Raw genomic sequence first — 25,981 nt, forward strand, 5'->3', positions numbered from 1 at the left:
TGGGGACAGATAGAGGCAGGACAGTGGTGAGAGGGAGTGAGTCCTGGGGAGAAAAGCGCGCTTGGGATACCGCCAGCCAGCAGAGCACAGAGTCGCCTTGCTTCCTGGTAGCCTGGCACAGGCTATGGCTGTGTGGGACACTGGGCTGGCTGCCCCTCTCCCTGAGACCCTTTCCCCCCACAACACATACTCTTTGGAGACAAATGCACTATCTTTATTCCCCATCGCATCTCACTCATCCTCTTATACCTGGGAATAAGTGCATTTAGTAGTTATTCTACTGGTTAATGACAAAATTCTTCTCTCTCTTCTTTCTATCTGGAAAACAGACGTTTGCTTCCCCTGCCCCTTTATTTAGTATTATGTATTTATTTATATTAGAGCCTTTTTAAATTTTAAATCCACAGCACAGGAATTCACTGGGCCGAACTGCCGTGACTGCTCCCACCTTTCCTGGGAAGGACGGCACGTTCTTAGATGCTTCAGATAGAGGCCAAACGCCTGTGCCGCTTTTTGGCCTCTGGTTCCCCCATTTAGATGAGAGATTACATTTCGTATTCCCTTTCTGTTACTGCTCTGGTTTCAAGGGTAATCTTTGGACTTTGGAAGGAGCGCGTTGGTGAGTTATTAAACTCGCATTCGGCCCATTGCTTTCTAATCACGCTGCCCTGGAGGCCCTGTTTAAAGTTCTCAGCATCTAGTCGCCTCTGCTCAGAATACTGGTCTTCTCTGAGCTCTCAGTCAACAAGGAGCAAGGGGACAAATTACTGAGTGGGCAGGAGTGTTGCATGTGGACACTCAGATAAGAGGGCAAGTGTGGCTCCCAGAGTGGCCCAGCCAGTGGGCGGTTCAGGGGGGCTGACGCAGGACAAGGTGGCAGGCTGCTGGGGTCCGGAGTGTCCAATGGGGGGCAGGGCCTGGAGAGGGCAATTTTTAAGTAGGCAGAGGGGGAGGGGAGGGTATTCTAAGAAGATGGAAACCAGCCAAAGGATGGAGCTGAGAGGGAAATGGAGTAGCTGGGCCCCCGCTTCCACATTTGTGCGTGTACACACTGTGTCCCAGAAATTCCACTGACAAGGACGGAGCTGCTGAACTCTGCACACTCTCAACATAAACGCATGTGCCCTAGAAAGATGCTCGTGGGAGCAGATCTGCTAGCCACCGCCCCAGTTGTAAATCTTTTAGGTAGATTTTTAAATCTCTGTCACTCACGTTCCTGTCTGCAAAATGGGTATATCCATCACAGCTGTACCATCTTAGGGGGTTATGGTCACGCTTCAAGGAGGGCATGAATACAGATGCCCGAAGCAGGTGAGTTCTCGAATGTCAGCTCTTATTATTCTCATTATAATTCTGGCATTGCTAGTCCATAACTTTGTAGCCCACTCTCAGGTGATAGGGTATTGTCTCATTCCCAGACTTCTACACATTTTTTTACTCAGTCTCAATGTCAGCCATTTGTTTTTTTTCTTTATTTCAAAAGATGAATAGTAAACAAGCAAACAAACAAACCCAAAAACTATTGCCAATTAATTGGAAACGCTGGTGAGTTTTCATTCTATGTGAGTTCAGTGATTGGCATAATTAAAGATGCCCTAAAAGGATCTACAGCACTGACCCAGCAATCCCACTCCTGGGCATAGACCCTGAGAAAACCATAATTGCAAGAGTCATGTACCACCATGTTCATTGCAGCTCTGTTTACAATAGGCAGGTCATGGAAGCAACCTAAGTGTCCATCGACAGATGAATGGACAAAGAAGATGTGGCACGTATATACAGTGGAATATTACTCAGCCATAAAAAGAAATGAAATTGAGTTATCTGTAGTCAGGTGGATGGACCTAGAGTCTGTCATACAGATTGAAGTAAGTCAGAAAGAGAAAAACAAATACCGTATGCTAACACATATATATGGAATCTAAGAAAAAAAAAGGTTCTGAAGAACCTAGGGGCAGGACAGGAATAAAGACGCAGACATAGAGAGTGGCCATGGGGAGGGGGAAGGGTAAGCTGGGACGAAGTGAGAGAGTGGCATGGACATATATACACTACCAAATGTAAAATAGATAGCTAGTGGGAAACAGCCACACAGCACAGGGAGATCAGCTCGGTGCTTTGTGACCACCTAGAGGGGTGGGATAGGGAGGGTGGGAGGGAGACGCAAGAGGGAGGGGATATGGGGACATATGTATACGTATAGCTGATTCACTTTGTTATACAGCAGAAACTAACACGCCATTGTAAAGCAATTATACTCCAATAAAGATGTAAAAAAAAAAAGAATCGGCAGCGCTGTCCCAGTGTCTTGTCTGAGTGTGATGGGGTGTACATTTAACCTTTAGGATAATTAGGGTTTTGTATCATTCATCTTCTTTTTTAATTTTTAAAAAAAATGTTTAGTGGGGTATAGCTGCTTTACAATGCTGTGTCATTCATCTTCTTTTTAATCATTCAGGGGTCACCACCAGGTGTCGGGCCTTACTATGAGAACCATGGATTCCAACCCGAAAGCCTCTACCCTCCGCCGCCGCCCATGGCGCACCGTGCCTACGCAGGGTACCCGGCTCAGTACTACCCGCCCGCAGTGCCCCAGTACGCCCCGAGGGTTCAGACGCACACCTCGACACCCGTCATCCTCATGCAGCCCAAACCCCCGTCGGGGCCAGCATGCACCTCAAGTAGGACGCTTTTTGCATTTATTTCCTCTAATGGAGCCCGAGTTTTGGGTTTGCCTCCTCCGGTGGCCCATCTGCCCCACCAGCTCTGGTGCCAGCTCTCCTCTGTCTGCCGGGCTGTTCTGGCTCTGCATACCTCTCCCCTCCCCCACTCTGTGTCAAAGCTGTGGGCCTGGGTCTCGCCTCCTGTGGGCCTTTGGGGGCCTCCTGGCGGCTAAGACCTTCATCTCCCACTAATGCTGTGGTACTGGCTTGGCCTGTACCACCCAGGGTGGTCTTTCTAGATGGGCTTCTCTGAACTGCTTCTTGTCTGCGTGGTTTGTCGCTGAATCTTCTTGAGTAGATGGTAAACCCCCAATGCAGGGAGAAACGATCTAACCTTTCTCTGTGTACCATTCCCTGGGCACTGCAAGTCACGTTCAAGGTGCTCAAGGAGTAGCTTGTGTATTTTGTGTTTGGTGAATGAAGTGGCCGGTGGAATTGTTGTACAGAAGCATCTTCAACATTTCTCTTGCCTTGAAGGGTCTTGTAGCCAGACCTGACTGGGCCACGGAGGAGGGTTGAGGGACTGAAGGTGGTGTGTCCTCTGCCCATCACCTTAATCCCATATCTTTCTTATCCTCTCATTCATCTCCTTTCTTTGCATTGCATTTTATCTCTTCTCCCTCCAGACCCCTTCCCGTCGCACCCCTCCCCAGGCTTTTAATGCAGGCTAGTTGATGTGGCGAGAACTGCCCAGGCAGGACAAGTACTGCCATTACTAGTATGAGCACAGAGCCAGCACAGTGGCTGGACCAAGGAACATTTTCACTGATAATATTTTCATTTTAATTCGTGAGATACGCCTACCTACGTACACAACTTGCACCGTTAAAGATTAGTGACAGAGTGAATTTCCACGTGCCACCACCATGCCATAAATAATGGCAGTAAGGAATAGTGAATAAGACCCGTACCCTTTGAAGACGCCCCTCCGCAGACCACTCCAGCTCTTCACAAGTGCCGTCGCCCTTGGATTTCTGCCTCAGTCCTTACCTCTGCCTCCTTCGCGCTTCATAGGTGGCTCGTCCATCCTTCCTTCTCCGCACCGCTACTCTCTTCCATTCCTGTGTTTTCTGCCCCTGCTTCTTTCCTGTGTGGTTCTCTTTCCCTCCATTAATTTGTCTTGGATCAAGGAAACACTTGTCTCTGCACTGATGTCTTTCTGGTGGTGGTTGGTAGAATGAGGCCAGTGGCTGCTACTCGGGGTGATTTTGACCCCCAGGGACATCTGGCAATGTCTGGAGACAGTTTTGGTTGTTATAACTGGGCTGGGGGTGCTACTGGCATCTCCTGGGTAGGTGCCAGCGACGCTGCTAAACATCCTCCAGGGTGTAGGATGACCACTCCCCCACCAAGAACGACCCAGCCAAGATGTCTGTGGGGATGACCACTCCCCCACCAAGAACGACCCAGCCAAGATGTCCGTGGTACCCAGGCTGAGGACCCCTAGTCTGAGCCTATCATGGTCTTAGCTCATCCTTCCCTCTCTTCCCCGACACTTGGCAAACACTGATCTGTCTCCACAGTTTTGCCTTTTCAGAATGTAGAGTTGGAATCATGCAGCATGTAGCCTGGCAGAGCCTTGACAGTATTTTGCAAGTTACTTAAACAGCACAAACTCAAGAGAACCCCAGCAGGAATACAAGGGAAATTATTACCTTAATGGCTCTATTTGCTTTATCAAGAGTCGTAGGTGTTTCACATTGAACCACAAGGCATACACATGTGAATGTTTGGGTTTTGGAGGACTGACGGTCAACATTCTTGTGCTACTAATAGTTGACACTGGACACGATAGGGCTTTTGCACCAACAATTGACAACAATGAAGGTAAATGATTAGTTAGTTATAATTACACTCACAATCTCTACAATTGCAAACCAGCACCCAGTCATGTCTGATCGACCAGACAATGATTCCAAAATGCCTGTCCCCCAGAGGTGAGATCCGGGGCTCCTGCTGCCCAAGCTCATAGTGAGGGCTGGGCAGGTTGTCACCTTCTCAACGAGAGGTTCAAGATACCTAGTTTAATAGCCCTCAACTCACCAGGCACGTTATTTTATCTTGGATAAGATAACACATAGGGAAGTCTCCTAAAGGAAGACATCATCCTTGACTAATGGGTCAAATTGGCCACTTGGAATTTCCCCTGAGCTTCCTTGGTGACCCTGCCCTGCTTTCGGTAAGATGCAACCACAGTGCCAAGTCCTGATAATGTGGCTGGCGGCACATGGAGCTCCTCAGACCAGCAGCTGTGACCTCACCCATGAGCCTGTGGCACTGCAGACTCACGCCTCCTCTCCCTGAGCTGAGTCAGAATCTCTGGGTAAGAGGCTCCCCGGTGATTTCTAAGCCGATTTGAGCACAGACTGTGGGATTGGCAGAACATGGTAACGAAATGAGAGGCGAGGCTTTGAGCCCCGATCAGATGGGTCAGCTCTGGTCTCTCAACCCCAGAAGCTGAACGTCTTGGTCTGGTGGACTTCTCGAAGCAAGAATGTGCACAGATGGGGTGCAAGGCCCCCCCGCACTGCACCTCTGCAGCCTGGGTGTCCTCCTGTATGAACTAAGGGGTTGGAGTGTCTGTGTGAGCGCCTTCGCCCTGACACTTCCCTCTGCCTCTCCGCCTATCCCAAGGGATCACTGGGCCTGGAGCTCCTCTCTGCACAGGAACTGCTGAGGGTGGCGGTGGTGGGGGCCTTCCTCTGAACCTTGGCATGACGTTTGGCTTACACTCTGACCGACAATGGCGTGTTGGTTTGTTTTGACTAGAGAGCGCTGGTGACCTTCTCTAAAGACTTGTATTCTTAGCTGAAACGTGAGCCCAGAGTTCCTGCCCCCAGACCTGGGAGTGATGCCAGCGCTGCCCAGTAGAACTTCCTGCAGTGATGGAATGTCCTGCCTCTTCACAGTCCAGCGCAGTAGCCACTGGTCACATGGGATTGCTGAGTAGTTGAATTTACCGAACAATTTAATATCATTTAACGGTAATTAATTGAAGCGCAAATAGCCACATGTGGCCAGTGACTGTTTAAATGAGTCAGTGTGACTCTGTCCCATCCCTCCCTAAACCACCTTGAGGAAGAGGCTTTTTCCCCACTGCCTTGGGTACCACTGACATGGAGATGATAGTCTGAGGAGCATTATTATTATTTTGCTTATGCTTTATAATCACCGGAACAAGGTATGTTTCCTTTTTTCAGCCATTTTTTTATTCATCATTTATTTGACTACCTTCAGGCCATACTTGTGGAAGAGCTTAATTTTAATGTATGTTGCTTCATATCACGGCTTCCTGCTTCGGTTCTTAAGAAAAGCCTAAAGTTCAGTGCTATGGAAGAAGTAAGACCTCCCAGGATACGTTCGTAAAGAGAAAACTCACATTTTTAAATGTATAAGAAATTATTATTCCTTGATAGGATATACCATATATATTTGAGAGTCTAACTTCTAAGAAACTTGGCGACTAAGTTGTTCACTCGACTCTTTTCTTCCAGGGACTAAGAAAGTCCTGTGTGTCACCTTCTCCCTGGGGGCCCTCCTGGCTGGAGCAGTCCTGGCTGCCATGCTGCTGTGGAAGCTCAGTAAGTGCAGGACGGGGCCAAGTCGTGGTGTGCCGGCCCTTTAGTGGCCCTACTTTCCGGGCTGGGGGCTCACCCACAGCCCCTCGTGAAATTTCTCATCTCTTTCCTCCTGTTTGGTTATGTGATGCATGAATAACCTTTCTCGGAAGCGGCCAATCTCGTCTGCATGCTTCCTCCTAATCCTTGGGTTGTCAAGGTCCCGTGCCCTTTGTGTGTGATATTGATACACGTGGGAGAAGCACGTTGAGTTTACCCCGTGCTTCAGGGTACTAGGTGGCACCTGGCACTCGTGAGCAGAGTGAGTGCAGCACCTCGGGGCCACACCTGGTCCCTGTGTCTCAGTGTACAGCGGTGGCTGCCACAGGCCTCTCCTGTACCCACAGCCAGGTCTCCTCCATCAGCCCGGGGCGGGGTTTGTGGATCACAGGACTCACCTGTGTGGCAGAGAGGGCGGGTGCTGTCCAGATCCGAGGCTAGGGGTCCTCCCCTGAGCAAAGTGACAGACCCGAGGGGGTCAGGATCCCTGCGGCCGCTCCCTGTGACGTACGTTGTCGGCAAGGACTCATCCCCTCCTTTTACAGTAAAGGAGGAAAAGCTCACTCCCTCTTGTCACCTGGGTGCTGGGAGGTTTTCTCAGCCCAACGGACATCTCCCTTCCATTTCTCTGCCAGTGGAGGACGAGTGCTTGGGGATGGAATGCAGCTCCTCGGGGACCTGCGTCAGCCCCTCTCACTGGTGCGATGGTATCCTGCACTGCCCCAGCGGCGAGGACGAGAGCCGGTGCGGTGAGTGGCGGGGCCGTGCCGGCTGCCTCGGAGGGGGACCGTTCTGCCCCACCACAGAGGCCACAGCAGGGCAGGTGCGACGGTGTCAGGCCCGTGTCCCGAACGCCGAGCGTTCCACAACTGAATCCCTTCCTGAAGGCTGAGCCTCGCATCTAAGCCCGGTTTTCAGATGACGGGACAGGCTCAGAGTGGGTGAGCGCCAACCCTCCACCAGCATCGCACAGCATGCGGGAAGGGAGACCACAGCCCAGGGCCAGGCCAACGTGCCTGCCCCAGCTGCCACGACGTCACTAAAACAGGCAAACTCTTTAAGACATAAAGTTGGGAGTGGGCTCTGCGTTTTCTAAACAAGCTGCCTTTCAAGTGACCTATGTTGTCACGGGGTGGGCACCTCTTCTGCTTTTATTATTTTCAATGAATTATTTCATGGGTGGTAAAGTGGTCATGCCAGGGAAAATGATGACCCTGGCGTTGAGGACGAGGCTTGTGCTAATACCCACTGAGGGCCGTACCCAGAGCCTAAAGCCTGCTGCGTCCTCTGGGAACTGTGTTAACTCTGAATGCAGGTGATACCAGACAAAGGCCGGGCTCTACCCCACCGCTGTCTTCCTTCTGCAGCCATCCTGGGGGAGGATGGATCTCCCGTACATCCCGTTTCCAGGTCAGGGCACCTGTGTGAGAGGCAGTGCGGACTTGGCCGTGGAATCCTCAGGGTTGGGGGTTAGGCCAGAGCTCAGCCTCTGCACCATCTGCATGGACCTGCGTCCACGCTGGTGCCTTGGCCTCTAAGTCCCGACCTCCTGCAGTTCCTTCCCGGAGAGGGTTTGCACTTGGCAGTGACTCACTCACTCTATAAACTGTTGACATAGTGACTTGCCTTTATTTTGGTGATAATATATTTGTCACCATTTTCTTAAGTAAAGCAGGGAGTTTTTGAGGTTGAGAAGACGTGGTTAAGCTCTCAGGCGGAATGACATTTGATGTTTCCCTACCTGTGCACGTGCATGTGTTGATAAATTCTAGCAAGACAAACTCATGTTACCTGGAGAGACTTTCTCTCTCTCTTCTTAATACTGAAGTTGTATTTATTTAAATACTTTAAGAGTTAATGTACTCAAATAGATCATAATTCAGGAAGTCCCTAAGGGTATGCAGTGAAAAATCTCATCTCCCCCATTTCACTTACACTCATGCACACTCACACATAACACACACACACTCACATACTTACACATAGTATATACTCACACACTGTGAGATAACAGAGTGTATGTATTGGTCTCTGCCCCCAGTTCCCGGCACAGGGCTCCTGAAACTCTAGTGATTCCAAAGTGAAAAGACCACCAGCAGCATCTTTGGTTCTAGTATTTCATCCTTGACCCCAGTTCCTGACACAGAGCTCCTAAAACCCTTGTCATTTCCTGGGTGATAGGAGTGTCTTTTGTCCTAAGAACGCGACTCTTGGCGGGCTCCTGAATGGCTCCTGGATGGGGGCTGGTCATGGCAGAGAACAAGCTTAGACTGTAGCTCCGCACCCTATTGTCTTGAGAGGGGGAGAGGCTGAAAATGGAGTTAATGATCGAACATGCCTACGTGATGGAGCCTCCATAAAATCCCAAAAGTACAGGGTTGGGGAGCTTCCGGGTTGGTGACCCCATGAAGATCTGGGGAGACCGGTGTGCCCAGAGGGCACGGAATCTCCCGCCCCTCCCCACATACCTTGCCCTGTGCTTCTCTTCCTCTGGATGTGCATCTGTGTCCTTTATCCCATCCTTTATAATGAACTGGTAAACAGTAAGTAAATGCTTTTCCTGAGTTCTGTGAGCTGCTCTAGCAAATTAATCGAAGCTGAGGAGGGGATCGCGGGAACCTCTGAGTTCTAGCTGGTCGGTCAGAAGCACAGGTGACAACCTGGACTTGGGGCTAGCATCTGAACTGGGGGGGGCGGGGGAAGGGGGAGGAGGGCAGTCTTGTGGGACTGAGCCCTCAACCTGTGGGAGCTCACACTATCTCCAGGTAAAGAGTGTTAGAATTAAATTGTAGGACGCCCAGCTGGTGTCGTGGAGAATTGCCTGGTGTGGAGAAAACCCCCTACACGTTTGGTGACCAGCCCTGTCAGGAGTGACATGTTCTGTGTGAGCAGTAAAGAAGACACACGTGAAACAAGGATGTGAGGAAGAGGAAAGAACAGGGTAGTTTTTCTAACACACACACACAGACACACACACACACGCGCGCCTCTTCATCAGCCAATCATGTTTTTCCTTAGGGGCAACGAGTAAGAGTATCTTGTTTCTCCTTGCACAGAGCTTTTGCACGAAAATGTAAATATGTGTTTGCATTGTTAATGTGCCCATCTCCCTATGGTTGCCATCCAGCTGACTCCACAGGGCTTGAGGACACATCCTGGAAGTCACTCTTCTGCTGGGACGTGAGCCTCCCCTTCCCCTCTGCTGTACTCGCTGCGTTCCTTTGCGTGGAATCCGGAGCAGTTTCACGTGTACAGAACGAACAGAGTCCCCACCCCCCACCGTGCCCTCACATACAGTCGCCCCTGTTTGTAACATCTTGCCTTGGGGTGGCACATGCATTGTAAGTGATAAGTCGATATTGATACATTGTTATTGACTGAAGTCCTTAGTTTACATTAAGGTTTACTCTGTATTGCAGATAAATGTACAATGTATACATCTGGACAGTAGGTTTGGACAGATGTCTAACATGTATCCACCATGACAGTGTCATACAGAGTAGTTTCACTGCCCTAGAAATCCTCTGTGCCCTACTTGTTCATCCCTTACTCCCCAGCCCCGAGTAACCACTGATCTGCCTACCATCTCCATGGTTTTGCCTTTCCCCAAGTATCTTAGAATTGGAGCCCTTTCAGATGCTTCTTTCACCGAATGATGTGCATTTAAGGTTCCTCCACGTCTCTTCATGGCCTGATAGCTCAGTTCTTTCTAGTGTTGAATCGTAATCCATTGTCTAGATGTCCTCCAGTTGGTTTATCCACTCACCTGGTGTGTGGAGTCACTCATCACAGAAGCAGTAGGAAATGATCAGACCAAGGCTGGTCATTCCACAGCAGAATGAGCCCCAGATGCCAGGCCCTGAGCAACCACTAACCTACTTTCAGTCTCTATAGATTTCCTTCTCTAGACGTTTCACAGAAATGGGATCATACAGTGTGTGAGCCTTTGTGTCTGGCCTCTTTCAGTCAGCAGAATGTCGTGGGTGCCGTATTGTGTCAGTGTTTCATCCCCTTTCATGAACAAATAATACTGCATTATGCGGATGGACCACATTTTGTGCATTCATCGGTAGATGGACATTTGGGTTGTTTCCACCTTTTGGCTCTTGTGGGTAATGCTTTCACGAACATTTGTGTACAATGTTCATTTTTGTCTGAATACCTGTTTTCAGTTCTTGTGGGGGAAGGGCATATTTTGCGGGGAAAGGCTGGATTCTCGGCATCTCTCGTGTGTAGCTGGTGCCTTGGGAAGAGGGAGCCCAGCCCTGCCTCTGGGTCCCAGGGCCTCTGTGTCCCAGGGAAGGTGGGGCTCATGTGGCAGACAGGACGATGGTTTGAGACTCACCAGAATCTCCCTTCCTGCAGTTCGTCTCTACGGACCCAACTTCATCCTTCAGGTGTACTCAACTCAGAGGAAGTCCTGGCACCCCGTGTGCCAGGATGACTGGAGTGACAACTACGGGAGAGCGGCGTGCCAGGACATGGGCTACCCGTGAGTTCTGAGCCCCGTGGCCTCCGTGATGATGGTCACATAAGATCACTGCTTCTCTCTGTCCCTCCCTGGAAGTGCCAACACAGGGGCACCACGAGCCTTTGTCTCCTTTCTAAAGCCACTCCGACAAGCCAGCAGGGGACTGTGGGCACCACACTGCCCCATCCCCCTCCATGGCACCCCCAGCCCTGCCTCTGGGGCCTCCATCAGCTCCTGGTTACTCGAGGCTGTCCAGCTCTGCGGTCACCAGGGTCCAGGGTGCTGGCCGAGGGCCTTGGGTGACTCATTTCCTAAGGAGCCCCCAGGCAGGGTTGAAGCCTTGACTCCACTCACCTCCTGGGTGGTAGCGAGAGGGGAGGGCTGCAGGGAAGGTCTGGAGGGAACAGATCTGCATAACCTTCACTGCGTGAGCGCAGAAGGCGCTGGAGGCCTTTGAACAGAAGAGAGCTGATCAACAGATTTATCCGTTAGAGAATTAATTCCTCATGCAGCCACCAGAGGAGGTGGGAGAAGGGGGTGGGAGTGCCCCCTCCTCAGGATTCCAGCCAGGGACACGCCAGACCATCCTTGTCAACGCGTGGCAGCCGTCTGGCCTCCCAGGGAAAGGCCGTGCGATTTCATTGCCACCGTCTCTTCCTTGAGGGTGTCACCGTGTAAATTCTGTGCAATTCTAGTGTGTTGCCTTTATGCCAGTTTTCAAAGTGAATTACCACTTGATAAGAAAGCTGGCATCTTAGCTAGTGAAATACTTCAAAATGCCAGCCCCCAATTGTAGCGTATGTCACTGTGAATGACGTAAGTGAGGCCCCATCACGGTTCAGGGTCTGTATTTTATCGCTGGGAGCATTGTAACATGTGTAATTTTGTTACATTATATGTACTCACACACCCTTATGCTTACTGCTTCTTTATCCTAATCCAGATTAGATTAGAAACACGACTGATGGAGGACATTTCCCTGACACTTCAGGCTTATCGGATGGAAAGATGGTTATAACGCAGCGTCACTTGACTGGAAGTTGTGTTTTTGTTTTCCCAAATGCTATGCTGTTCCTCGTAACCAGAATGTCATATTCTGATGTAGCTATAACATAGGATTTACGAATGCTCACAACAAAACCCATTATTTTAAACAAGATTTTCTGTCTTTTTCAGGAATAGTTTTTTTTCTAGCCAAGGAATAGTGGATGACAGCGGGGCCACAAGCTTCATGAAGCTGAATGTCAGTGCCAACAATATCGATCTCTATAAAAAACTCTACCACAGGTATTTAATTTGGTGATTTCTTTTTAAAAATGTATTTCATTGAAGTATAGTTGATTTTCAATGTTATGTTAATTTCTACTGTATGGCAAAGTGATTCAGTTATATATACGTTCTTTTTCATATTCTTTTCCCGTTATGGTTTATTACAGGATATTGAATATAGTTCCTTGTGCTATACAGTAGGTCCTTATTGCCTATCCATCCTATATATGCTAGTTTGCATCTGCTAATCCCAAACTCCCAATCCATCCTTCCCCCACCTCCCTCCCCGCTTGGCAACCACAGGTCTATTCTCTATGTCTGTGAGTTTGTTTCTTAGATAAGGTCATTTGTGTCATATTTTAGATTCCACATATAAGTGATATATGGTATTTGTCTTTCTCTTTCCGATTTACTTTGCTTAGTGCGATAATCTCTAGGTCCATCCACGTTACTGTAAGTGGCATTATTTCATTCTTTATTATGGCTGAGTCATATGCCCTTGTATACATGGACCACATCTTCTTCATCCATTCCTCTGTCGATGGACATTTAGGTTGCTTCCATGTCTTGACTATTGTAAATAGTGCTGCAGTGCACATTGGGGTGCATGTATGTTATTGAATTGTAGTTTTGTCCAGAAATATGTCCAGGAGTGAGATTGCTGGATCATATGGTAGCTCTATTTTTAGTTTCTTAAGGAACCTCCATATCGTTCTTCATAGTGTCTGCACCAATTTACATTCCCACCAACAGTGTAGGAGGGTTCCCTTATCTCCACACCCTCTCCAGCATTTGTAATTTATAGACTATTTTTTGCGGTACGCAGGCCTCTCACTGTTGTGACCTCTCCTGTTGCGGAGCACAGGCTCCGGACGCGCAGGCTGAGTGGCCATGGCTCACGGGCCCAGCCGCTCTGCGGCATGTGGGATCTTCCCGGACCGGGGCGCGCACCCACGTCCCCTGCATCTGCAGGCAGACTCTCAACCACTGCGCCACCAGGGAAGCCCTTATTTGTAGACTTTTTGATGATGGTCATTCTGACTGGTGTGAGGTGATACCTCATTGTAGTTTTGATTTGCATTTCTCTAATTAGTGATGTTGAGCATCTTTTCATGTGCCTGTTGGCCACGGTGATTTCCTCTTTCCTTTCAAGAATTGTGTAATGGGAATGAGTAGGAGGCGTCAGGGAGAATCACTGTCCAGAGTTTGATTTCTCTGCTGCACCTGCGGGTTTGTCTGAGTTTCTCGTGGGGCGGAGATTGGACTTTACGTAGGACTCGTCCCTCTGAGCAGCTCTGGGTTTATTCCAGGGAAGTGGCTAAGGTCTATTTGCCATCTTGTTTGTGCCCTCTGCCCTCCATGGTATTGGGTAACATTGCACAATTGAAATTCCTCTTTCCTGATTTTTTTCTCTCTCCGGACATTAGACATGTACCTTACAGTGTGTCAGGGTGTGTGTCTAGGAGTCCAAAAGAATGTCTCAGGGTCTCCACTGGGGTGATCAACTCATCCTGGTTTGCCCAGGACTCTGCCGGTTTCACACTGGAAATCCTGCTTCCCAAGAAGCCCCCCAGCCCCAGGCAGCGGGGGTGGTTGGTCCCCCAGCCCAAGCAATCGTGTCAGAGGATGCTGTGCAAGGGGTGGGCCTGAGAGCGAGCGGCTGGTCCAGGGCACCAATGTTTCCTGTACCTGGAGGGATACTTGCAGCGCTGGACGGGTCGCAGTGCGTCTGGTGGGTGGAAATGAACCTGAGCTGGTCCCATGGTTGATGGTTTAACTGCTTCGGAGGGTGGGGGAGAGGGCTGGGCTTGAGCTACTCATTTTGTGTTGCATATGTTGAAAATGGTTGCAGTCTTCCTAGGATCATTATTACTATCCGAATGTTCCTTAACGTGAAAGATACACAGTGTCCTTCTTGCTTAAGTCCTCCTCAGCTCCCAGGTCCCCATCTCCCATCTCCAGGTGGCCAGGCAGGCCGTCACCTCCCTGCTGGCCAGGTGCCAGATGCTGCATTTAGGGGAGGATGGATGGGTCACACTTCCCCTCCTTCCGTGTGCGTGGGAGGCTGGGAGCAGGTTTGCGTTCCTGGTGGCCCGGGGGGCTGACTTCTGCCTGGGGCACCTGGTCTGGCTGTCCCCAGGAATGTGAGATGGTGAGCCCAGGAGAAGGGGTGCACACGGCCAGGTGTGCCCATCAAAACAGCAGGCCGTGGTTTGCCCTCCCGAGGAACTAAACACAGCTGCCTGGGCTCTTTGTAAATGCCCCCGACTGTCTCTTCATCGTCTTTGGTTACCAGGAATCAGGGCTGAGCAGGGGAGGAAAGGCTGCCACCTCTCGGTAACTCACAAGGTGGCTGCTGGGTTTGGAGGAAAGAAGAGAAGGTCATTGCCCGGGATGTGGTGTCCCCGGCATGCATGGCGTGAGGTGGGAGAACTGCTTTCCTCTCTGCTTTCAGAAGTTGCTCTTTGATACCTGAGTCCTCGCAGGGTTTGTCTGAGTGGCTGTTTTGCGCCCTGATGCCGGTGGCTGCAGTGTGCAGAGGAGAATGACCTTATGGTCCTTACAAAGCATCTTCTCTTAATGGGAACATGTCTTCTCTTGGCATCCAATGCCCCCCAGCCAGAGACCACCAGGACATGCCTTGTCCTGGAACTGTGGGTGTCTCCATGGAAGCGGGTGAGAAGGGACTTATTACAGGGTGTGGGCTTGCGTTGAGTCCTTTTGGGGAAGGTTCCAGGAAGCAGGGCTTTGCCCTGCATTGGATGCTGTCCGGAAGTGAGGGTGATTCTGTAGTTGGTACCTTAATGGTTTTTTTTTTTTTAGAAGGTGGGTGGCATGAAGCCAGGCTATGGCTGGGATTGGCTGGGAAGTGCGGCTACTCGTGTCAGCCAGCATAGGGGCCTGTTGGTCACTGTGTGGCTTGGACCAGGCTCATGGGATCGTGCAGTGGGCGTGCCTGCGTCCTGATCCATCATGTAACAGTGGTCTGGCCCCATGTTGATGCCCTGGGAGCTGTTTACGTTCAACAGAACGTGGCCAGGTTCGAACATGTGGGTGTCAGGGCTGTTTCTCTTCTCCTCAGCATATTGGGGGAGAATTCCGTACACAGTGGAACGCATTGGTTGTTTCTTTTTCATATGTAACCTGGAATGTCTGCCCCCCAAATGAGTAACTTTTCTTCTGTTCCCAGGCAAATGATTGACTGTATAGTTTCCTGTGCGGTAAATGTAAAGCAGTTATAGGAACCTGGAAGTTTACGAATGTCTTCCTTACAAAATTAAAGGATCATTTTAAATCCCAAGGAAAAATAATAACAGCTGATATGATGTGTGCTTATCTTCACAACCACCCTATGAGTTGGTACTATATTAGCCCATTCTGCAGATGGGGAGATTGAGGCACAGAGAGGTTAGGAAGCTTGTCCAAGGTCACACAGCTTGGATTTGAACCCTGCACTTTGACTCAGTGTCTGCTCTTTACTACCGTCCCCCATGTACATAGGTTTACTTTCCTTATTCGAGTCTTCAGCTCTGGACTCTCCTGCGTCTGGGGAGGCTGTGAGAACAGTAGACGAAAATATTTATTTCTAAGCATTTTGAGAATCAAGTGTCTCGTTTGTTAGAGTGACCAGAATTTTCCCCTTTTCTTTTGTAGTGATGTCTGTTCTTCAAAAACAGTGGTTTCTTTACGCTGTATAGGTAAGTGATTCTTGGTTTTCCTTTTTGTGTTTCTAAAATAGGAAACATTTGGTACTTATAGAAATGTATCTCCCTGTGTCTCTGGGGGATGTGGAGAGATAAGGTGGGGTAACAGGTCAGGACATGCCCAGCACTCTGCCCAAGGGGCTCCTTTCTTGAATTCCGATGCACTTGAGACGCCTTCAGCCTCAAGTCCAAGAAGCAGCTATCCCATGAGGACGGGAGAGCTCAAGAAACTGACGGGGCCACACTCTAGGGCATCCCCGCGCTGGAGCTGGAGGCCTGTGGGTGTCCCCGTTCCTGTGTTTGGATTATTTATAGTTTCCAAACCTTCTACTGGTATGGAGGACACTGTCCCTGCGCTCCCTTCTCTGGGACAGCCCCATCCTTTTCCCATACGGGTCTCAGGCCTGAAGCTTGGCTTTTCAGTTTGAACAGGTGAAGCTAGCAGACGCCCCTAGGTGGACGCATGCCCCAGTGGTCCTTCTGGTACCTTCCCACCCAGGCTGGCTAAAGCTTCTTTAGGTACGGAGAAAGCAGGTGCCTGCCCTGCCTTCCCGCGCACGCTCCACCATCCACCTCCTGGCAGCTTGAGAGCAGCACACATGAGAAAAGCCTCCTTAGCTCTATTCAGGAATCTTGGGGCCTCTGAGCATTCGAGGGGGTGCCAGGGCTTTTGTTATCCAGGCCCCCCACCTGGGTGTACGGGAGACGCCGATGGAATCGCACGAGTGCCAAGGAACAGGGGCACCCAGTGCCAGCAGAAGTGGTGCTTCCTGGGGGGAGGGGGGCTGGGGGGCTGTCCTCTCACCCCACCCCCCAACGCAAAGAGACCAGGACACGTTCTCTGAAAGTCGGACCCCAAACAAACAGGACCAAGAGCAGACAACAGTCACCCTCCGGCCAGGCTGGACCCTCGGGCTGGGGGCCGTTTGGGCACCGGGTGTGACGGGCGTCAGGCGGCTGGAAGCGGGCGGCCCTGCTTCTCTCACTGGCCGGCCGCGCTGTGCTTGTCGCCCTCAGAGTGCGGGGTCTCGGGGAAGACGAGCCGCCAGAGCCGGATCGTGGGCGGGTCGAGCGCTGCCTCGGGGGACTGGCCCTGGCAAGTCAGCCTGCACGTGCAGGGCACCCATGTCTGCGGAGGCTCCATCATCACCCCCGAGTGGATCGTGACCGCCGCCCACTGCGTGGAGGAGTAAGTCCCGCGGGGGCGGGTCCCGGGTTGGGAGGCGGAGGCTCTGGGCCCTGCGGCCTGGAGTGAAGTCTCCGACTCCTTCGGGTTCCTGTTTCCTTGTGGACACGCGGGGATTCTAAGGACGCCCAGGTCGTTGCCTCGCTGGGAGGGTCAAATGACTCGTGCAGCACGTGGCCAAGCCCATCCCTTCAGCGTGCGTCCATTACTCACGGGGTCTGGCGCCGGGATGCGGTGTGGGGCTGGGGTGATGCTGTGATCAGAACTCCTTCGAGGGGCTTCCCTGGTGGCGCAGTGGCTAAGAATCCGCCTGCCAATGCAGGGGACACGGGTTCGAGCCCTGGTCCGGAAGATCCCACGTGCCGCGGAGCAACTAAGCCCGTGCGCCACAACTACTGAGCCTGCGCTCTAGAGCCTGCGCGCCACAACTACTGAAGCCCGTGCACCTAGAGCCCGTTCTCCACAACAAGAGAAGCCACCGCAATGAGAAGCCCACGCACTGCAACCAAGAGTAGCCCCCGCTCGCCACAACTAGAGAAAGCCCGTGCACAGCAACAAAGACCCAACTCAGCCAAAAATAAAATAAATAAATTTATAAAAAAAAAAAAAAAAGAAAGAACTCCTTCTAGCCCACAGTCTTCTCAGCTCCGTCCCACCTTTCCTGAGGCCCCTGCCCTCTTGGGAGGCCTGGTTTCCCCTGGGTGCTCATCGCCAGAGAGGGTGCACTCAAAGACACTCAGACCTCACACTGCCATGCAGGAAGGTCCTCTGTGGTCCATTAAACACCCTGGGCCACAGCATTGCCCATACAGGTGGGTGGAGAGGGGCAAGGGTAGCCATCATTTACAGTGTTAGCTTTTGTAGAAGATACTATTCCCCCTCCTTTTTTCTTAAACGTGGACGGTTTTTTTGTGGGGTTTTTTTGTGTGTTTTGGTCACATGGCTATTTTGAAAAAGGCTCACTCACACTCATCAGAGTTATTTTTCTTTAGAGTGAGGCCAGGCCTGGCTTGGCCATTCTCTGGCTCAGTGGCTTCAGACAGTTCCCTCCAGGTGGCTGACTGTAGCATCTGCACCTGTAAGACAGGTGTGCTGCTCCAAGGGCTGTTGTATGGTTGAAGAAAGCAGTGTTTATTACCCAAGAGCGTTCCCTTCCTTCCATCCACCGTATTCCATGGGCTGTAGGATTTAGGATTTTCTTAGAAGGGAAATACCCAGATAAAGGTAATGCCTGGACGGCTATTAGACTCAGAGTCTATTCGTCAGTACACACTTATTAAGCACCTACTGTGTGCCAGGAAATGCTCTAGCATGTAAAAGTCAGTTAGACCCAGCCACGCTGGAAATGGGGTTTCAAACCTCAGGAAGGCACTTAGGCTCAAGAATAAGGGTTCTTGGAATTGCGAGGGTTTGCAGGCTGGCGGGGAAGCACGGAAGGAATAGGATTCACTGACGAGGTAAAGGAGGGGAGGGGGGGGTTGTGTGAGGTGTGGAGGGGGAGGGGCCTGAGACCACCTGGCCAGTCTTGTCCTGCGGCTTTTGACAAATCACGTCACCTTGGAGACCTTGGCTCCGGCGGATGACTTTTGAAGGCTGTCAAATGAGTGTTTGTGGTTCTGACATGCTGAGCGGTGTTCATGTCTGTCTTCCAGACCTCTTAACAATCCCAAGATTTGGACGGCCTTTGCAGGAATTTTGAGACAATCTTTCATGTTCTATGGAAACGGATACCGAGTAGCAAAAGTGATTTCCCACCCGAATTACGATTCCAAGACCAAGAACAACGACATCGCTCTTATGAAGCTGCAGGCGCCTCTGACTATTAACGGTGCGTAGCGGCGTTCCTGCAGCCCGGGGTATGTGAACGGTTTTGGCCACCTCTTAAGGAGAGGTTGACTGGAAATAAAATGTGCTGTGATGTCCAGAAGGAAGGAACTTGCACTGAGTTGTAGCGTGTGGAGCCAGGGGAGGGGTTGGCTGCTAGAAGAGGGCTCAGCAGAGGCCGAGTCACCCCAAAATGTGCCTTTGGCCACTGAGGGATGCGTTCACTGCGGCACTTTTCCTCCTCGGCACGGTGACGACTTAATCAGCACACGTGAATGTCTAGAAAAGTTGTTTCCTAGTCAGCATCTGGTGGGTCAGACTTCACTCGGTGCTGGTTTGCAATTGCACCTGTTGAGAGTTTAATTATAAATTGCTCATCACTTACCTCCATCCTTATCAATTTAGTCCGATGCAGCCCTACCACGTCCAGTGTCAACTCTTTGCGTCACAGGACTGTTGATCTCCAATCCTCTGAAACCCTAACTTTCAGAGGGGGGCGTCTTGCCTGTTAGAAGGAGGGTCCTGGCAGGGGCAGGAAAGGGGATGCCAGGACACACTGGAATCCAGAAGTCTCCCTGGGCAGGAGGCTGGTGGTCCCAGGCCCAGGGAAGGTCCAGGTGGACACCATCGCCCGAGGCCTTCAGTTAGACTGGACCCGCTCACGCTGTTTTCCCTTCTTGAAACAGACAGAGTGAAACCAGTGTGTCTGCCCAACCCAGGCATGATGCTGGAACCGACACAGTCCTGCTGGATTTCCGGGTGGGGGTCCACCTACGAGAAAGGTGAGGCTCCCAGCAGGGGATCTGCGGGTCTCAGGAGCAGATCACTGCGTTCTGAAGTGGGAGGTCTAGGTTTTGATCCTGGTTCTACCACTAAGTGATCTGACGACTTTGGGCAGTTCGCCCAGTCTTTTTGCCTGTTTCCCCACGCGCTAGATGGGAAAATCCTAGCTGCCCTACCTACCCCATGCCCTTATTAAGACCAAATGGAACAATGTGTGGAAACTGGTTTTTGAAGGGTGAAGGCCACCGTGTGAGGGGCACACGGCCCCCATGTTTGTACCCCATGGTCGCTAACAGGCCGCCCAGAAGTCTGCCTGCGTTTGATGGCTGTGTGATAACGGACTCGGTGAGGATGGGCTTGTGTGACCGGCAATGCCAGCTGCAGGCGTCAGAGGCTTTGTCCTCCTGCCCTGACACCACAGAGAGGGAAGAGGCACTAGACCCTCCTGACACAGGCTGGCCCAGCTGCCTTCAGTTATAATTTGCTTTCATCTCAGATAACGTTTTTCAGATGAAGGGATCCTTGCTGTTGCATTCTTATGGAGCATTGGATGGGCTTAGTCGTACATTTATATATTGTTTACATCCTTCCAAAAGTGTTTAGGGCACACCTCCAAGGATCTTTTAAAGCACGGTGAATAGCTCAAGGGCGGGGTGGTTGGGAGGGGTAGGGGAGATGTCGGTGGCCCTGGGTGTCCTGGCATCTGGTCTAAAGAAAGCTCCTGGATTGAGCCTTCCAGTTGCGAGCAAGGTTTCCCAGCATCCAAGACAAAAGGGAAAGTCAGCCACAATTTGTGGCGCGCCGACCAAGAGCTGGGAATGCAGCAGCGAACAAAATGAGACAGAAATCTCTACCCGCAGGAGCTTCACATTCTCCTATGGATGTCTGGGGGCAGGATGTGCTCAGACAGGAAAGGAATAACTGAACTAGGTGCTTTCAAACAGCGGAGGTTTGCGACAGCGAGCGGTGGTCAGGGAAGGCTTCTCGGAAGAGAGGACATTTGAGCTAAGATCTGCATGACTAGAGTGTCTTACGAACAGAAGGGCCAGTGTGGCCAGGGCACGATGAGCCGGGGTGAGGGGGCAGGCTGGGGCCAGGTCGTATAGGGCCTTGTAGGCTATAATGAGGATACTGGAGTGACTTGATCTGAGAGCTGTGTAGGGAGTCACGGAAGGGTTGGGGGTGAGGGCAGACGGAACAGCACGGTGAGGGGACCAGTGCTGGGTCCTCCGAGACAAGAAGGCGGCTCAGACCAGGGGTGGGGGGGGGGTGGGGGTGGGAGCACGTTTGGGACAGAGCCTTCAGATCTGCTGATGGATGGAGTGTCAGCAGAGAAAGAGTGAAGAGTCACAGGAAGGCGGCTTCCAGCTGTGACGCGAGCCCCCCGGTGGGTGGTGGGACCATTTCCCAAGTCCGGAGGACGGGGGGCGGGGTGCGGTATGGCTTTGGGTGGAGGAGCCCTCTAGGAGAGGCACAGCTTCAGCACGGTACGCCCATGGAGCCCAGAAGACATCCAGGTAGCAACTGGGAGACATAGAGTGCAAGTCCCAGCAAGCGTCTAGGAAGTTTCCACCTGCTGGCAGCCGAGGGCAGATGGTCAGAGAGTGAAGGGTCGTGTGGGGTTGAGGATGGTCGGGTGTTTGAGGTGGAAACACAGGGCTCCTCCGGTGGCCCTGGGAACGGTCCAGAGAAGAGGGAGCAATGAAGGAGGAAAGCTGATCCCAGGGAACCAAGTGGTTGGGTGATGGGAGAGGATGATTCTAGGACACAGGTGGAGCTCCCCAGCCCCAGAGGCAGGCCGTCTGCTCCCAAACCAAATGTGGAGCCGCTTTAAACACAGGCCCCAGCAGCTGGAAGATACCCCGGTGTCCCAGGAGCCAGTATGGGAAGAAGGACGTGGCCGTCTCTCCACGCCCCCCGGGAGGGAGTCCAGGCTTCCTGGGAAAACCAGGCCATCCTCTGTTGCAGGGAAAACCTCGGATAGGCTGAACGCGGCGATGGTGCAGCTCATCGAGCCCTGGCGGTGCGACAGCAAGCAGGTGTACAGTGACCTCATCACGCCGGCCATGATCTGCGCGGGGTACCTGCAGGGAACCGTCGACTCCTGCCAGGTGATGACCAGCTTGCATTCAGCCTCTGGGCCTTGGCCGGCTCCCAGGGGGCCCGTGAGGAGCGCCTCCTCCCCGACCTGGGGCCCGGGGGCGGCCGTGGGAAGGGACGGCCATGGACGGTGCGAAAGCCCTGGTACCCCCAACAATGCACGCCACTGCTTCCTCCGGAAGGCGCTATGTGGTCGAAGTGTCAGTGCCACAGAAATAAGTATTTTGACTATTTAAAAATATGGACAGCCATTTATTTGGTAACTAGTGACTGATGCAGGCTCAAATTCGTCGCTGGCACAGTCTCTTTGGGGGATTATATTACTGTCACCTCGTTGGAGGAGACCTGCAGACCCTCCCATTACCCCCACCTCCTTGCCCTCTGTGATGTACGGCCTGTGGTTTCACTTCTGCTCTGTAACCTGCTGTGTCCCCCAGGGTGACAGCGGAGGCCCTCTGGTCACTCTGAAGAGCAGCGTCTGGTGGCTGATCGGGGACACGAGCTGGGGGTCTGGCTGTGCTAAGGCTTACCGACCGGGAGTGTACGGAAACGTGACCGTGTTTACAGACTGGATTTATCGACAAATGAGGGTAACTTTCCCGTCCTCCTCATTGGGTTCTCTGGCTTCGCTGTGTCAAAGCCTAGGAGGTGTGGTCCCCGTGCCAGGTGGCATCCCCTCCCCCACTGTCCAGGGCCCACCACTGGTGTTTGGATGAAAACGTCTGGGGCTCAGCTTTGCAGGGTCCAGAGCTGACTGTGATGGACTTCCTTGTGCTCTGCTGACCACGCTCAGTTCTGGCTCAGGTGGTTCTGTTTACCCACCCAGACGTCATTGAGTCAAACTTCTGGTGGATGGGCAGAGAGCAGGGAGAGGCAGGTCAGCCAGCCGTGACTCTGCCCTGTCCTTTTCTGGGCTATCGAGTACACCCTGGGGCCGGGGAGCAGCTGGGGTTCTCTGGTACAAGGAGAGGTGGTAAGGTGGGGAAAGATCCCAGGGGCTCCCGGTGACCCTGCCACCTCAGGCTCCCGGCCTGGCCTGCAGTGCATAACGGAGCCCAGTCCTTGTGCTCTGCCTGGATCCTGGGTCCATCTCACGGGCCTCGGGACTGGCAGAGCCCACAGATTTCGGCTCCTTCTAGGGGTTGGCTCCTGGTGGAAGAAAAAGTTCTATTCTGTCCCCTCTCAAGTCTCCAAAGGTACCCAGGTGCAGAACCAGAGGGCATTGCCCAATGAGGTCCAGCCTGCATCTCCCCAGATTGAAACCGTAGGACCTAACACCTTCAAGTGGCCACGGGGCCCATCTAGTCCCCGCCCCAGAAAGGGCCGAGTGCTGGAAATAGATGACTCCCTCTGACCCACCGGGGGCTATGTGGTAGAGGGAAGCTGGGGGGCTGCGGTGGGGCTGGGAGGAGAAGGCAGCCCGGACACCTTGAGGGAGGTGAGCCAGGCCAAGGGGAGACTGTCCCTCCAGGATGAGAGAGCAAACGGGCAAGGTGTGTTAAGGTACCGCTGGTGGCTCAACACGGCCAGAGCGGGGAGTGAGAGGGCTGGGTGGCAGCAGAGAAAGTGGGTAGAAAGCAGGACAATTAGACACTTGACGTCTTTCAGTGGCTAAGGTCACATTCGGTTTGCCCACAGAGGCCTGTGTCCCAGCTGTGCTGAATGATTGGATCCCTACACACCCCGTTCCCCCTTATGCCTCAGGGCCTTTGCACATGCTGTCCTCCACTGTCAGCCTAACCCCTTGACCTTCATGCTGTAGAAAAACAATATCCCTTTGTCTTGTTAAGCTTACTCATTGGTGTGTAAGGGCCTCACGTTCATTTAGGGGCAAAAATAATTTTCTACCTTTGTTTGTCTCAAGAAAATAACATCGTTTCTTTTTCCTTTTTGAACAGGCAAACAGCTAATCCATACAGCCTGGGTCCTTGACACCATTCCACAAGAAAATGAAGGGGCTGATTTTTTTTTTTTTTTTTTTTTTTTTTGCGGTACGCGGGCCTCTCACTGCTGTGGCCTCTCCCGTTGCGGAGCACAGGCTCCGGACACGCAGGCTCAGAGGCCATGGCTCACGGGCCCACCCGCTCCGCGGCATGTGGGATCTTCCCAGACCGGGGCACGAACCCGTGTCCCCTGCATCGGCAGGCAGACTCTCAACCACTGCGCCTCCAGGGAAGCCCGAAGGGGCTGATTTTTAATCCCTGTGCATGATGTATTTTTAGAAATGATTCCCAGGTCCTTTCGTTTTTATTAAATAGTGAACCTGTCTGTCTTTGGCACGCTCCACAGTTCTCTGCAGGCCACATGGCCTCCCCCACCCCGGGCGCACAGTCCCGCGCCCCTCGTCCGACAGCGGAGGCCCAGCTGGGTGTGGGCATGCAGGGCCAGTGCAGGACAGAGGGATGGAGTCTGTCCCACGGGGACCTCCCTTCCAAGCCCCGTTCCAGGGGCCCCTCTTGGATGCACATGGGGCTGGTGACTTCTCAGCTGCTGGACGGCTTGAGATAGGAAGGGAGGAAGCCAGGTAGAAACTGCAGGGGCCACCCTCTGGGGCCATCGCCAGTGCGGGCCACTTGGGGCAGCCCCAGGGCCTGTCTCCCCACGAGGGATTTTTGCTGATCATTTTTTAGTGCCTTTTTAGCAGCCCTGGAAGGTGGCTGGAAATAAAGGGACCAGCCCTTCATGGGTGATGACTTGATAGCCACTTGTCAGGGCACTGAAACCTTTTTTCCTTCTTGGGTGGTGGTGAGGGTGTAGACGGAGCAGATGTGTTCAGTGCTGAGCACTGCTGGGGCAGGGGGCCCCTGCCTGTTGGGTGGGGTGCTGTCCAGGGAGACCAGCCTTACTCCATGTCTTCTCCCTGTCCCTCTCCCTGGAGACTGTGCTACACCCCACCCCCTACTGTGGTCCCACCCCGAGTGGGGTGCCTGCTGACCCTCTTAAGGTCTGCTAATCACGTGGAAATTGAGGTGACCCAGGGCAATCAGGGATGCTGATTAAAGATACACTGTTTCCTGTAAACTTTCTACATGTTACTACCTCAGTGCTCATGGAATCTGGGCCGTGATCCTCTAAATAGTTCTACACCTGACTCTGAAACTACTGTTGTCTTTGCCTGTGTGAACAGCAGCGGACTTGAGTTGCTTTTACAAAGTGCTTGGCTCCGAATTGAATGCTCTGTAAGTGACATGCTAAAGCACAGCACCCATGCTTGTGACAAAGAAGAGAGAGGTGTGTGTTGGACTCCCTGTGACCCCTTCCAGCCCCTAAAGTTTCCCTGGAGGGAAGGTCACGTTTCAGTTGCCAAGTGTGAAGCCTAAACGCAGGGCCGTGAGGTTCTGCCCCCTCTCAGACACACTGGTGTTTCCAAGAACAAATTGAGTGATTCTGTGCTAGGACTTAACCTTGGAACGGAAGGCTGTACGATCCACTCGCAGGATGCTTGGGCAGCAGCAACCGCAGGGACCATGTGGACGTGCCTGTTCCCCGAGGCGGATTTTAAAAAGCATTGTCATGGTGAGAAGGCGTTCCTTCTTGAGTGCTTCTCTTAATTTATGTGATCACTGTTTGTCTTTTGTTTTGTATCTTTTTTAAATTGTAAAATTCAAGTGTGAAAAATTGTACAAATAAATTATACATTCTTTTTCCAAACGTGTTGAGGCTCTGGAGATCTGTGTGGCCACCGCGAGCTAATCTGCGTTACCTTGTAGGGCCGGGATGTTGGAGCAGCTGCCGTGTGGTGGGGTGGGTCTGAGGCAGCGGGCGGGGGCCGGGGGGAATCACTTGTACCTCCCACTTCTCCCAGATTCAGACCCTGAGACCCAACTCTCTTCTAGAACTCTCTGCCCAGTGTCCCAAGAGTTTTCAGAACCTGCCTTCTCAAACATGAGTCTAGCGTCTCTTCCCCTAAAGCTGTCTTCCTAAAATCCCCACGAGCTCATGGTGACAGAGCTGCTTCCTTAACTAACAAGCATCTCCGTCCCTGGAGTTGTGGCCACAGGTGGGAGAGGGAGCTTGGGTAAATGTTTTCCTGCCTAGAACAAAAATCCATTCTCATTCTTCAAATTCCCCAAATCCAGCAGATCCCAACAGGTAACAGGTGATTGGAGAAAACAACTGGCCGTTGTCTTCATCATGTCAATTTGCGTTAAAATTATGGAAAAACTTGTAATTGAAAAAGAAAAGAAAGCACATGTTTTTGTTAGATAACGTTCAAAAACACAGTTGAGGGCTTCCCTGGTGGTGCAGTGGTTGAGAGTCCGCCTGCCGATGCAGGGGACACGGGTTCGTGCCCCGGTCCGGGA

The 25,981-nt window shown here is 52.0% G+C and overlaps 1 protein-coding gene across 5 annotated transcripts in view; it reads left to right on the forward strand.

Moving 5' to 3' along the window:
- The window catches only part of TMPRSS2 (transmembrane serine protease 2), a 34,582-nt gene extending 9,279 nt beyond the window's left edge, over positions 1-25,303 (forward strand). For 3 of the 5 annotated variants that reach the window (XM_029214477.1, XM_029214474.1, XM_029214473.1), the window contains exons 3-13: positions 2,459-2,681; positions 6,218-6,304; positions 6,976-7,089; positions 10,706-10,832; positions 11,988-12,098; positions 15,735-15,778; positions 16,802-16,973; positions 18,623-18,798; positions 19,481-19,576; positions 21,546-21,688; positions 22,115-23,556. In XM_029214477.1, the coding sequence (XP_029070310.1) occupies positions 2,459-2,681; positions 6,218-6,304; positions 6,976-7,089; positions 10,706-10,832; positions 11,988-12,098; positions 15,735-15,778; positions 16,802-16,973; positions 18,623-18,798; positions 19,481-19,576; positions 21,546-21,688; positions 22,115-22,393 (1,572 nt within the window). In that variant the 3' untranslated portion in view covers positions 22,394-23,556. The other 2 variants (XM_029214475.1, XM_029214476.1) reach the window with 1 other exon arrangement.
- Positions 25,304-25,981: the final 678 nt, after the last annotated feature.

Source organism: Monodon monoceros, unplaced genomic scaffold, assembly GCF_005190385.1.
Source record: "Monodon monoceros isolate NGI ecotype Baffin Bay Population unplaced genomic scaffold, NGI_Narwhal_1 Super_Scaffold_11, whole genome shotgun sequence".
Lineage (NCBI taxonomy): Eukaryota > Metazoa > Chordata > Mammalia > Artiodactyla > Monodontidae > Monodon > Monodon monoceros.